The sequence below is a fragment of the Mustelus asterias genome, chromosome 5, assembly GCF_964213995.1.
Source record: "Mustelus asterias chromosome 5, sMusAst1.hap1.1, whole genome shotgun sequence".
Classification (NCBI taxonomy): domain Eukaryota; kingdom Metazoa; phylum Chordata; class Chondrichthyes; order Carcharhiniformes; family Triakidae; genus Mustelus; species Mustelus asterias.
This window is the reverse complement of record NC_135805.1, coordinates 107,883,197-107,896,985: the sequence shown is the minus strand read 5'-3', so window position 1 is coordinate 107,896,985 and position 13,789 is coordinate 107,883,197. Positions and strand designations below refer to the sequence as shown.

The following is a 13,789-nucleotide window of genomic DNA, read 5'->3' as shown; positions in this document are numbered from 1 at the left end:
GCAATGCCCACCTACTTCTTTTCATTCATTCAATCCCGGATGCCCAGAAATATCCCCAGGTGCTGAGAATAGCCGCGTGAGCGACAGCGCGGTTGGCCAATGGGGAGGCGGGATTCTGCGGCGGGGGCCCCGCCTCTGCCAGGCGGCGCGGACCAATGGGGGCAGCAGGGTGGGGAGGCGGGGTGTGTGATTGGCCGCGGTGCGGGGAGGGGGGGCGGGGCAAAGGGGGGCGCCCTGTTGTTATGGCTGTGAGTCGGCAGCGTCTCCCTGTTCAACATGGCTTCGAGTGGCAGCGGCAACACCGGCTCCACTCTCCTGCTGCCCCTCAGCCAGGCTATCAACCTCTCCGTCGATCAGGTATGTGCCGCCATGTTTAAAAGTTTGAATTTGTGCAGCTAACTGACATCTTCGCCCTCGGCCCCAGCTTGTCCCCCCCGGGGAGGGGGGAGGGGGACGACCCGGCCCGGCTGCTGGAATATTTACATCCCCCCCACCCCCCTTTGGCAGGGCTGTGAAACACCCAGTCTCAAATATCTCACAGCATTGGTGTCTCCTACAGGATTAAATGCCCCAAATAAAGACTAGCTGATGCCTTAGACAACCCCCCCCCCTCCTCTCTGTGAGGGTGGAAGATTTTGTTTTTAATTTATTGACCAGTTCAAGGCCGCCACACAACAATTATTGACGGTTTTTGTTTTAAAACAAACAAATCCCTGTTTTCTAAACGTTTTTGTCAAACTCGTGTTCCTCCCCCCTCCGATTGTTTAGCTTCAATGTTCCTCAGAGTCGTTCAAGCTGTCTGCAACGACATGGAAATCGCCTCGCAAGTTATTAAGTATTTGCTCCCGTCCTTGTTCTTTCTGTACTAGTCCCACCGCTTTGTTTTGTGTAATCTTCTTCTGTTTCTTTGCAATGAGAGTTATCTCTCTCTCTTTCTCCACGCACACCCCCCACCCCCCGTCAGAATAATCTGCCCGATGTAAAATAGTTCACAGGATAACTTTTTATACTTCCTGGCTACTAAACTCGTTGGTAAAAAAGCTTCAGGAAAGGTGACGTTCGTAAAGTGTTCGGGTTTATTAGCCAATCTATTAGGTTGGATGAGTGTTCATATCAAAAGGTTGTAAAATAATGGTGCATGTTCAACTAAACGACTGTTTGCTAGTCCATTGTGAAATACTAGACGTTTTTTCCCCCAGCTTCCATGAAACTTTGTGTGTGTGTGAGAGATCTCCTACAACTATGCATATTAACCAACATTGGATTAATAGAAGATAATGTACTTTTAACATTTTATTTGCGCATGTCCACATGTCCAAGACAGCTTGGATGGTAATGATATGAAGCTGCTGGAAGGTTGTGTGACTAACTTTTTAATCCCTCCTCTCCACTCAGAATTGGTATCAAGCATTCCAAGTGTAGGTGTGGCTTAGTTTTTCCCCACCACTAGATTGGCCTTGTGCCTAAAGAGCCAGTAGTGTTTTGTAATATTTACTGTTGCACCTTTCGGTATACATATTGGGTGTTAATATATTTTGCAAAGTGACAAACTGTGATTTAAATTAGGAAGAATGTCTCTTACAAGTTTAACTATTCTTGACATGTCTCTTTCCTCCATTGCTGACCTCTGTCCCCATCCCACAGTGTTTTAATTTTGCTATTTTGGGGGGTAAGATTCAATAATAGAAACAACTTCTATCACACTTGTAACTGTGTGTGATATTCTGATTGAAATGGAATCAAATGTGACACATGTAAAATGGAAACAATTGTAACCCAAGTAGCACACCTTTTTTAAACTCAGTAGAACTTTTATTTTAAAATTAGCTTTCACGTTGGCAGTAATATGTTTTTGATCAAATGGCCATCCAATATAGCAAATTTTCACCAGGGGTGGGGCTAAGTAAACTTCTATTCATTACCAGCACATTGTAGTGAAGGGGTATGAGCATTACTCACAAGATCACATCTGTTGTCTCCTTTATATTGCCTTTGAGAAGGTTGTGGTGACTGACCTGGAACTGCAGCAGTTCCAGGTCGTAGAATCATAGTGAAGGTTTACCTTTAGTGGTATCAGGCAGAGTGTTCCAGGTTTATGAACCAGTGACAGCAAAGGAATGGTGAAGTATTTCCAAATTGGATTGGTGTGTGACTGGAGGTGATGGTGTTCCCATGAGCCTGCTGCACTCATCTTTCTAGGTGGTAGAGGTGGTGTGTTTGAAACGTGCTGCAAAACATTGGCCACAGTGTGCTGATGGGAAAGGGAGCGAGTGTTTAGCAACAACAGTTTGTAGTTATATAGTGCCTTTAACATAATAGAACATCCCAAGGCATGTTGCAGGAGCATTATAAAGCAAAACTGGTCATGTACAGTAAAATTGGATAGATGCAAAGGTGTACCTTTTTTGAGAGATATTGCAAAGGAGGAAAGAAAGATCAAGAGGTGGAGCGATTGCGGGGGCGGGGAGAGGAGAGAGAGTGGGAATTCCAGAGCTTAGCATTCAGGCTCCTGAAGGTATGGTTCCCAGAAGTGAAAATCGGGGATACTCAGAGGCCAGAATTAGATGTTATCTCAGGGTTGTGGGTCTAGAGATAAGGAGGTGGAAATATGTTTTTATATGTAAGTATGTTTATATGTCCATCTGAACAAGCAGACAATGCTTATGTTCAATGGTGTGGAGATGCTGGCGTTGGACTGGGGTAAACACAGTAAGAAGTTTCACAACACCAGGTTAAAGTCCAACAGGTTTATTTGGTAGCAAAAGCCACGAGCTTTTGGAGCGCTGCCCCTTCATCAGGTAAGTGGGAGTTCTGTATATGCCCTGTTTGTGAACAGAACTTCCACTTGCCTGATGAAGGAGCAGCGCTCCGAAAGCGCGTGGCTTTTGCTACCAAATAAACCTGTTGGACTTTAACCTGGTGTTGTGAAACTTTTTGCTGTGTTCAATGGGTCAGCTGAAAGACAAAATAGGCAATGAAACATTAAAAAGTGTGAAGATTGATGCAGAAGGGAAGGAAATTTCTATTTGCAATCTAGAGTGGAGAAATTGACTTAAATTTATCCAACTGAGGAAGAATTAATCAAAATATTATGTGGCATCCTCAGAAATTGAGGTGGAAGGAGAAAGGAAAAATAGCACATGATAGTTATCTGTGGCAGATGAGCTAACTCGAGTGACTTGGGTTACACTCTGAAGAATGAAATATTGGTTTACTCTCTGATTCTACCTGCGCTGTTCTTTCTAACTTGGTTTATAATTAATTTTTTTGGAGGTAATAAGATGTAATTTTTACTCCTAAAGTGAAATAGGCTGTATGGGTATTGCAAGATGATTATTGACATAACTGAATTTATGCTCACTTCTAATTCAATTTTTGTTTCCAGCTTGTGGAACTCTACTCCCATATGCATGTATTAGATTTTTAAACATTTTTGTGGTCTGTTTTAGGAGATGGTAGCTATTTATTGGCCCATTTGTATGTAGTGTGCATGACTATCAAGGTATTGAAGCTGAATACAGAAACTAAAGTACTGTGGAATAATAGGAAATGGTCAGGTACGTTTGTGGAGATTGAAACATTCAGGGTAATGACCTAATATGAACAGGAAGAAGTTGGAGACTTAACTGATTTGAAATAAATATAGAAGTAAGGAAAGGGTGGGAACAAAAAGTGAGGTCTCTGATCGGGTGGAAGGCAATGACAAAAAGATTGGTGCAAGACAAAAGGAGATGGTGACGAGCCAAGTAAAGAAACAAAAGATGGGTCGACAGGAGGTGTAAGTGGGAACGCAGTAACCTCTAATTTTGGTTTGAGCTTTCAAATCACACAATGAACCACAAATTTTTATTCAACGTATGATTGCACTTTCCACTTTGTAAGCCAGTCACTGAACAGAAAAATACTGTGTTTTCCCCTCTTTACAGGGTGGCAGTAGTTTGTGATGGGGTATTGTTTTATGGGTGGCAGAAACCTTTAGTTTTTATAAGACCATAAGAAAAAGGGGCAGCAGTAGACACTAGCCCCTTGATCCTGCTCCATCATTTAACTCAATCATGGTTGATCCAATTTCCTGCCTGCTCCCATATCCCTTGACTTCGATCTCAACCTTGAATGTACTCTGAACATCTGCAACCCTCTAGGTTGGAGAATTCCAACCCTCAAATGAAATAATTTCTCATAGTTGTAAATGATTAACCTCTCATCTCACACTGGAACCCTTGTTTTATAAATGTTCCAGGGTAAGAGCCTACTTCAAATCCCTTCAGCTATGTTTCAATGTGATCATGTTCTTGTTCTAAACTCTGCTGTAGAGGCCCAATTTAGTCAGCCTCCGGGGAGGTGGTGGTGTTTTGGTACTGCCATTGGATTAATAAGAGTTTTAACAACACCAGGTTAAAGTCCAACAGGTTTATTTGGTAGCAAATACCATTAGCTTTCGGAGCGCTGCTCCTTCGTCAGATGGAGTGGAAATGTGCTCTCAAACAGGGCACAGAGACACAAAATCAAGTTACAGCTTGATACTGCTCTGCGACCCAGGTTCAAATCCCACTACAGCAGGTGGTGAACTTTATTCAACAATAAATCTGAAATTAAAAGTCTAATGATGACCATGAAACCATTGTCATAAAACCAACCCATTCACTAATGCCTTTTTAGGGAAGGAAATTTGCCATCCTTTCATAGTCTTACTGTACCTATATTGGAGCACTCGTGTGGTAATAACCTGTTCACTGATGTTCAGTTTGGGTTCTATCAAAGCCACTTGGCTCCTGACCTCATTACAGCCTTGACTCAAATATAGACAAAGGAGCTGAACTCCAGAGGTGACAGTAATTGTCTTGACATCAAGGCAGCATTTGACTGGGTGTGCAATCAAGGAACCCTAGCAAAGCTGGAGTCTATGGTAATCTCCACTGGTTGAGGTCAACACCAAGGAAGATGGTTGTTGGAGGCCAATCATCTCAGTTCCAGAACATTGCAAGAGTTCCTTGGGGTAGTGTCCTAAGCTCGACCATCTTTGGCTACTTCATCAATGACCTTCCAATATTAGGTCAGAAGTGGTGATGCGCAATCATCAGTGAACTGATGTTCACCATTGGTGTGGCAGTGTAGGTATCGGACTGTCCATATGCAGCAAGACCTAGACAATATCCATGCGTAGGCTGACAAGTGGCAAATAGAACTCCCTCCCTAACAGTACTTTGTGCCTCCTCCATGTGGACTGCAGTGGTTCACGAAGACAGCTCATCATCTTCTCAAAGGCAGTTGGGGATGAGCAATACTGGCCTAGCCTCCAGGGAAAATATATCTTTCCTTTAAATATGGAGACCAAAGCTACACAGTGCTCCAGGTGTGATCTCTCAAGCTCAATACAGTTGTAGAAAAGCTTCCTTGTTCTTGAATGCCAGTCCTTTTGCAATAAAGACCAAATTACTAGATGTCTTGCTAATTGCTTGCTATACCTGTTTGCTAACTGTGTTCCTTGTACAAGTACACTCCAGTCTGTCTGAGCATTTGCATTTTTGTAAAAAAAAATCTTTTTCCATTCTTGCTGCCAAGTGAACAACCTCACACCTCCCCAGCTCATGCTCCATTTACCACCTTTTTGCCCATTCATTTAATCTTTTTTGCGGCTTCTTTGTCCCCTCACAGCTTACATTTCCACTTAACTTTGTTATTCTTGACTTCTAACTCAAGGCCTTATTGACTCTTTGTGGTACCTTGTTACACTCTGTCAACTTGAATTCTCCTTTATCCTGATTCTCTGCTTCCTGCCTGTTAACCAATCTACCTCTTTTAGAACCCAACTATGTAGCCCATTAGCTCCTAGGGATTTGTTTGCTTTTAGTCCCACAAGGCGCTCATTTTTCTCTGCTGATATTAAGTACCTCCTTAATCTTGATTGCCTTTGTTTCTGGTAAGGAATTTCTGTCTTTGACTGTGAGGACAGACACAATATTTGTATTTCCTTATTCCCCATGCCATCTGTTTGCCCCAAGGCATTGTCTTATTTTAGCTACCCTGCTTATTTATTTGTGAAAGCCCTTGCAATTTTTTTTTACATTCCAGGTTAGGTTGTTTTCATTTTTCTTTTTGAAACCAACATTTTGGTTGCCATTTAGTTTTTACATAAAATTAGCTGTCCACAGGATATGTTGCTAGAATACAAGTGTTTGCTAAAGAAAGCTTTTCTATGACGATAATTGAAAAGCAATGCTCACTTGCAGGCCAGAAAGTTCTTTGGGGACACCCTGAATGTGTCTCTGAAGGGTTTCAATGTCGCCTTGAGACAAGGGGGAACCTTGTACAGGATTGCTCTAGATGGTGTGGTCCCATCAGCAAAAGTGCCATTTCTATGAATAGCATGAACCAACTCAATTAGCGAGCTTTGCATGTCCAGAATTTCAAGAGCCTCTTCTGTAACAACAATGCATGTTTTCAAATTGGATTGGTTAGTCATCTTCAAATGCCTGTAACTTAATGATTTCTAATTAGTCATGGTCGTCTTTGACAGTGAAGGATGAACTCAAAATTGACTACTTTTAGACTAATTCATTGGTATGAAACACATTAGATTTCCTCCCTAAAGAAGTGAACAGAAAAGGAAATACTTGGTAAAACCTGAATAAATGCAGGAAAAAAAAATCTTAATTTCTATGTTTCACTGTTTTATCCTTGGGCAGCACAGTGGTTAGCACCACTGCCTTGCAGTGCCAGGGACCTGGGTTTGATTCCTGGCTTGGGTCACTATCTGTGTGGTGTTTACATGTTCACCCTGTGTCTGTGGGGGTTTCCTCCAGGTGCTCCGGTTTTCTCCCACAGTCCAAAGATGTGCGAGTTAGGTTGACTGGCCATGTTAAATTGACCCTAGTATTGGGGGCTTAGCAGCATATATGAAGGTTATGGGAATAGGGCCTGGATGGGATTGTTGGTACAGGCTTGATGGGGCGAATGGCGTACTTCTGTACTGTAGGGGTTCTGAGAGTAACAGTGGCAATCAATTCACTTGGGTTGCGAAGTAGGGTTCTTGTAGTTTATGCATTCTCTTTGGTTAATGTAACATTGTTTCATCTAGGAATCTCTCCAAACTCCGGCACCATAATTGTCAAGAGCCTATGTTTTATTCTTTTATTTCATGTCAATCATGTTGATGGCAAAGCACCAACAGTTGTTGCGGGCGGGGGGGATTCTCAGTTTGACCTTTCAGGTGCTAATCTGGAATGTCAGTTGCATTTTGTGTCGGCTGCATTTGTTGGATGATAGATATTGTGCAAAACCTAGTTAAGTTGTGCTTAAAACACCATAGTCAATGCATACTAGATGTACTGTAATTTAAAAATAACATTTATTTGATGTAATTTGTCTCCATATATGGCATTCACCATCATCCACTCTTGTTCCCAATATGTAAGGAGAGAAAGGAAAATAATAGATTTTGGATTTATACATCCATTGTTTTGTGGTTTTCACAGGGCGATCCCTATCCATGGTCTGCAGCAAATACATTTTAATTTTGAATTACTTGTTTCATCCTGTCGTTTTTTTTATAAAAGACCTTATTTCTACAATACTGTTAATTTTCCTTGAGCCTTTCTAATTTCTTAATGTAGTCGCATTTACTGGGGTACTTTTGATTTTGGTTACAATTTGTGCCCTTGAGGAGTAGCTAGTTTTTGTAGATATGGTTGCATAGTAAATGTTTAATTAGGTATTCACTTGGGTGGCTATAATGAGTGAGAATGTACCTAGTCTTATTTGGTGTTCACTCGTGCACTATCCTGAGTTTTTTGAATTAATACCATTTGATTTGAGGGTTAAAGTGTAGCCACGTGCGCACACACTTCCTGCATCTATTCCTTTCAAAACTACTACTTTTTGCTACCTTCTGGTGATATAAGAATTATAGCACTCCTGCTGGAGTCATGCCTGAAACTACCCAGCTCATTATAATCCAGAAAGCAACTCCACCTTCTGGCTTTGTCTCGAGTCTCCCAATGAGGTGAAGCTCACTACTGGTTCGAGTCATACCTAGCACAAAGGAAGATTGATGTGGTTGTTGGAGGCCATCCAGGACATGGCTGCATAACTTTCTCAGGGTAGTGACCTTGGCCCAACCAACTTTAGCTGTTTTATCAATGACCTCCCTTCCATAAGGTCAGAAGCAGATATGTTCACTGATTGAACAGTGTTCAGTCCCATTTGCAACTTCTCATACTGAACCAGGTGGTTACCATTGAGCAGAAACTTAACTGGACCAAATTACAGAAGTTTTCTTTTGTTTTATTTCTGTGAAAATCAAACCTTTTAAAAGGTCCTTCACATTGTGAGAACAAGATGTTGAGAGTGCAGCATAGAATGAACATATCGTAACGCATCAGATATCCAGCAGTTGTACTGCAAGTAGCTGGGTGCATTTTCAGTGATGGATCTAGTTTGAACTTGGAAAGGTGATAAAACTGCCAAGTTTTTACTAGGTTTGTTTTCCTCCATCATTCTTGGAGTCTTTGAAACTAAAATAATTTTATTTCTAGATTGGTAGGTTAGATATTTTCAATATTAAAATTAAATAATTTTTGCAAGTTACAATTGACATTCTCTGCCTCGGTTTAGTTGCCACCGAAACCCTCATCTGGACCTTTTGACCTCTAGACTTGTCTATTCGAGAGCACTTCTAATAGGTCTCCCATGTTCTACCCTCAATTTGTGCTCCTTTAAAACTCTGCTACCTATTAACTAATCTCTCAAGTCTTGCTCACCCATTGCCTCTGTGTTCACTGACATATATTTAGTTTCTGGTTAAGCAACACCTCGAATTTAAAATGAACCTTGTTTTCAGACTCCTATGTCCTTGCTACACAAACATGATCTGCATGTCATCCTTTTTTAATTACCATACCATGAAGGCTGTGCCTTCAGCTGCCAAGGTCCTAAATTTGGGAATTTTCTTCTTGAAACACTTTATTTGTCTTTTGAAGACATGACTTGGTTACAAGTAGTTTTTTCATCAGCCCTAATATCACCATGTGGTTTGGTGTCAAACCTCATTTTGCAATGCCTAGGAGCACTTTATTATGTTAAAGATGCTGTATAAATACAAGTTGTTGTCATAATATAGCAACCTATGTGAGTGGAGCACAGTTGAATGAGGTAATGTAAATATTGAAATGTGTGAATATTATAACACTTTACAAGTGCAGGAAGCTATCTCATTGAGAAAACAAATTTTTAAACTCAATTTTATTTAAATATAACAAATATATCAATACAATTGATTCTCCTCTGGATTACAGGCAGAGTTTGCTCTACTAATGCTGAGCAAGCACGTGTCAGGAGGACCAAACTGGATGTAGGCAGGGCTGTGATTTTATACCTCCCAAGTTATTCATGATGAGGCCATCTGGCAAAGCAGATGTCTGACTAGTTGTTGAGCTGCTTTGTTGACATAGTTGAGAGATGGAATCTCATTATGAAGGCTTCGTTGAGCCACAAGGTTTACTAATGAATTCAGCCCTGTGGGGAATGTGCCTATTTGAGGTTCCGATCAGAGGGGAAAATTTGGCCCTACAGCTCTCGCTGTCTTACACGCGGCCTTTTAGAATAGCTAAAAGCAACATTTTTAACACTTTTTTAAAAAGGTGAGACTAAAATGTACACGTTGTCACATCTTCCATTCCAAAGAAAGCGCACAGATTTCTTAATTTCTCAATTCCTGACTAGGTAAAGGCAGCACCACATTCACCGTTGTGTGGCTTACAATACAATTGGTCTCTTTGCACAAACAACTTGACCGAACTACCAGAAGTAGAAACAGTAAATGATTTTTTTCCACCCTATTTGTAGTAAGCTGTTGGTGGATAATGGTATAATAAAGGTCAATAGTGTATCAGGGATCAGCAAAACAACAGCCTGAAAAAATGTTTAATTTGGTCTTCCTTTCTGAACAAATCTGAGGAAAGTGAAAGCTTCATTGGGAGGTTTTGCAATGTTTAACAATCTTATTTCATAAGTACGTGTTTGAACTCCACCTGTTTTTGTGTATTATAAATGCTTGTTTAACTTCACAAATAAAAACTTTAATTGAATTGGGAGGTGAGCTATAATTTGTGTTTGAGTAAACTAGTTTTGCGTATCTGCTGTGTTCCCAAGTTACAGTTTAACCGAAAATTAATTTGTGAGATCGTTTTTTTAAAAAGGTGTTCAATAGGGAATAGCACTTAGCATGCCAAGTAGTTGAACCTTGCACTGCAAGAAGTCTTTCCTCCCTCCCTTTTAGTTGACCTCTACGTGGCTGAGAAGTCACAATGTACTGCTTGCTACATGACAGATGTCCGCTCCCCTGAATTTGCAACCTCCTTGTGCTTAAAATTAGACTTTATTTTAAAAATTCTTTTTTGGTGCTAAAATAGTAAATTTACATGATATGAACTTCAAATTAACCTGGCTTCTTGTTTGAGTTGCAATTGCTCAATAGCATGGTTCTTGGGCTAATTAAATGTTAATTGTTGATGCAACATGTTTATAGATTGGTACATATATTTCAGGTCAAAAGAAACTTGTGCAATATGGTAACCTTTGTTGCTAGCTCTTATATAGAGGACATTTATATTTTTAACAACTTGGTATGTATGATTCTAAACTATGCACGGTGTTGCTTCACATTGAGCAGTAATTTGTTCTATTTAAGTATTGGAAAGACTGAAGCCATTTTTTTTTGTTCCCTGGTACTGACACCATCCCCCTCCCTGGGATTAAGCCAGTCAGTTTGCAATTTTAGTATCGTAGTTGATTTTTGTGATGAGTTTTATTTTCATGCTGTCACTAAGACTGCCTGATTCCAGCTCAATGACTTTGCCCCTATCTCAGCTCCTCTGCGATTGAAACTCTAATCCATTCTTTAATCGCCTCCTAGATTCAATGGTTCCAATGCAGTCTGGGCTGGTCCCATACATTTTTTTTTCCTTTTGTAACCTTGAGCATCCAAATTTCTGTGGCCTATACAGAAAGTCCACTTTCCTCTGTTTTCCCCAATCAACACCTTGTTTTCAAATCTTTCCATGGCCTTGCCTGTGTCGGGGAGGCGATGGCCAAGTGGCATTGTCGCTCGACTATTAATCCAGAAACCCAGATATTGTTCTGGGGTCTCTGGCTTGAATCCTGCCACGGCAGCTGGTGGAATTTGAATTCAATAAAATCTGGAATTAAAAGTCTGCTGATGACCATGAAACTGTTGTTGTTTGTCAGAAAAACGCATCTGGTTCACTAATGTCCTTTTAGGGAAGAAAATCTGCTGTCCTTACCTGGTCTGCCCTATATGTGAGCCACAGCAATGTGGTTGACTCTCATCTGCCCTCTGAAATGGCCTAGCAAACCACTTGCTTGTATTAATCGCTACAAAATCTCAACAAAGAAATGAAACTGGACGTATCACCCAGCATTGACCTAGGCACTGGAAAAGACAACGGCAAACCAAATGGCCCTGTCAACCCTGCAAAGTTCTCCTTATTAACATCTGGGGGCTAGTGCCAAAATTGGGAGAGCTATCTCACAGACTAGTCAAGCAACAGCCCAACACAGTCATTCTCACGGAATCGTACCTTACAGATAACACCCCAGACACCATCATTACCATCCCTGGATATGTCCTGTCCCACCGGCAGGATAGACCCAGCAGAGGTGGTAGCACAGTGGTATACAGTCGCGAGGGAGTTGTCCTGGGAGTCCTTAACATTGACTCTGGACCCCATGAAGTCTCATGGCTTCAGGTTAAATATGGGCAAGGAAGCCTCTTGCTGGTTACCATGTACCGTCCTCCTTCAGCTGATGAATCAGTATTCCTCCATGTTGAATAACACTTGGAGGAAGCACTGAGTGGCAAGGGTGCAACAATGTGCTCTGGGTGGGAGATTTCAATGTCCACCACCAAGAGTGCTTTAGTATCTGAGTCGTCACGAATGGTGCTGAACCTTGTGCAATCATTGGCGAACATCTCCACTTCTGACCTTATGATGGGGAATCCACCACTGATCGAGCTGGTCGGCTCCTAAAGGACATAACTGCTAGGCTGGGTTTGCAGCAGATGGTGAAGGAACCAACAAGAGGAAATAACATCATCCTTGATAACCTCATCCTTACCAACCTGCCAGCTGCAGGTGCATCTGTCCATGACAGTATTGGTAAGTGTCCACCGCACAGTCCTTGTGGAGACAAAGTCTTGCTTTCACATTGAGAATAACCTCCTCCATTGTGTTGTATGGCACTATCACCGTGCTAAAGGGGACAGCCTTTGAACCGACCAGCAGCTTGAGACTGGGCATCCATGGGGTGCTGTGACCCACCAACAGCAGCAGAATTGTACTCCAGCACAACTTGCAACCTCATGAGCTGGCATATCCCCCATTCAACCATTACCAGCAAGCCAGGGGATCAACCCTGGTTCAATGGAGAGTGCAGGAGGGCATGCCAGGAGCAGCATCAGGCATACCTAAAAATGAGGTGTCAACCTGGTGAAGCTACCAAACAGGACTACTTGCATGCTGAACAGCAAGTGATAGACAGAGCTAAGCGATCCCACAAACAATGGATCGGATACAAGCTCTGCAGTCCTTCCACATCCAGTCGAGTATGGTGGTGGGCAATTAAACCACTCGCTGGAGGGTGAGGCTTCACAAATATTCCCATCCTCCGTGATGGAGGAGCCCAGCACATCAGTGCAAAAGATAAGGCTGAAGTATTCACAGCAATCTTCAGTCAAAAGTGCTGAGTGGATGATCCATCTTGGCCTCCTCCAGTGGTCCCCAGCATCTCAGATGCCAGTGTCCAGTCAATTCGATTCACTCCATGATATCAAGAAATGGTTGGAGGTACTAGATACTGCAAAGGCAATGGGCCCTGATAACACTCCAGCAATAGTATTGAAGACTTGTGCTCCAGAACTTGCTGCTCCCCTAGGCAAGCTCTTCCACGACAGTTACAAGACTGGCATCTACTCAACAATGTGGAAAATTGCCCAGCTATGTCCTTTACATACCAAGCAGGACAAATCCAACCTGGCCAATTACTGTCCAATCAGTCTACTCTCAATCATCTGTAAAGTGATGGAAGAGGTCATCAACAGTGCTATCAAGCAACACCTGCTCAGTGACCCCCAGTTTGGGGGGTTTTGCCAGAATCACTTGGCTCCTGACTTCTTTACAGCCTTGATTCAATCATGGACAAAGGAGATGAGGTGAGAGTGACAGCCCTTGACATCAAGGCCACATTCGACTGAGTGTGGCATTAAGGAGCCCTAGCGAAACTGGAATCAATGGATATCGGGGCAAACTCTCCACTGGCTGGAGTCATACCTGGTACATAGGAAAGTGGTTGTGGAGGATCAGTCATCTCAAGTCCATGACATCTCTGCAGGAGTCCCTCAGGGTAGTGTCCTAGGTCCAACAATCTTCAGTTGCTTCATCAGTGACCTTCCTCATCATAAGGTCAGAAGTGGAGATGTTCGCCAATGATTGCACAAGGTTCAGCACCATTCGTGACGACTCGGATACTAAAGCAGTCCATGTTCAAATGTGACAATATCCAGGCTTGGGCTGACGTGGCAAACAACATTTGCACCACACATATGCCAGGCAATGACCATCACCAATAAGAGACATTTTAACCACTGCCCCTTAACATTCAATGGTGTAACCATCACTGGATCCCCCACCATCAACAACCTTGGTTACCATTGATCAAAAACTGAACTGGACTCACCACAAACACAATGGCTACAAGAGAAGGTCAGAGTCTA

At 42.2% G+C, this 13,789-nt stretch overlaps 1 protein-coding gene across 4 annotated transcripts in view; it reads left to right on the top strand.

Moving 5' to 3' along the window:
- The first annotated feature begins 204 nt into the window (after positions 1-204).
- Positions 205-13,789, top strand: part of mboat2b (membrane bound O-acyltransferase domain containing 2b) — a 125,521-nt gene continuing 111,936 nt past the window's right edge. For 2 of the 4 annotated variants that reach the window (XM_078213186.1, XM_078213185.1), the window contains exon 1: positions 217-357. Coding sequence is in view for 1 of the 4 variants with exons in the window: in XM_078213180.1 (XP_078069306.1) it covers positions 277-357 (81 nt within the window). In the remaining 3 variants the exon portion in view is untranslated. Of the gene's footprint in view, positions 358-13,789 lie in introns of all 4 variants that reach the window. The other 2 variants (XM_078213184.1, XM_078213180.1) reach the window with 2 other exon arrangements.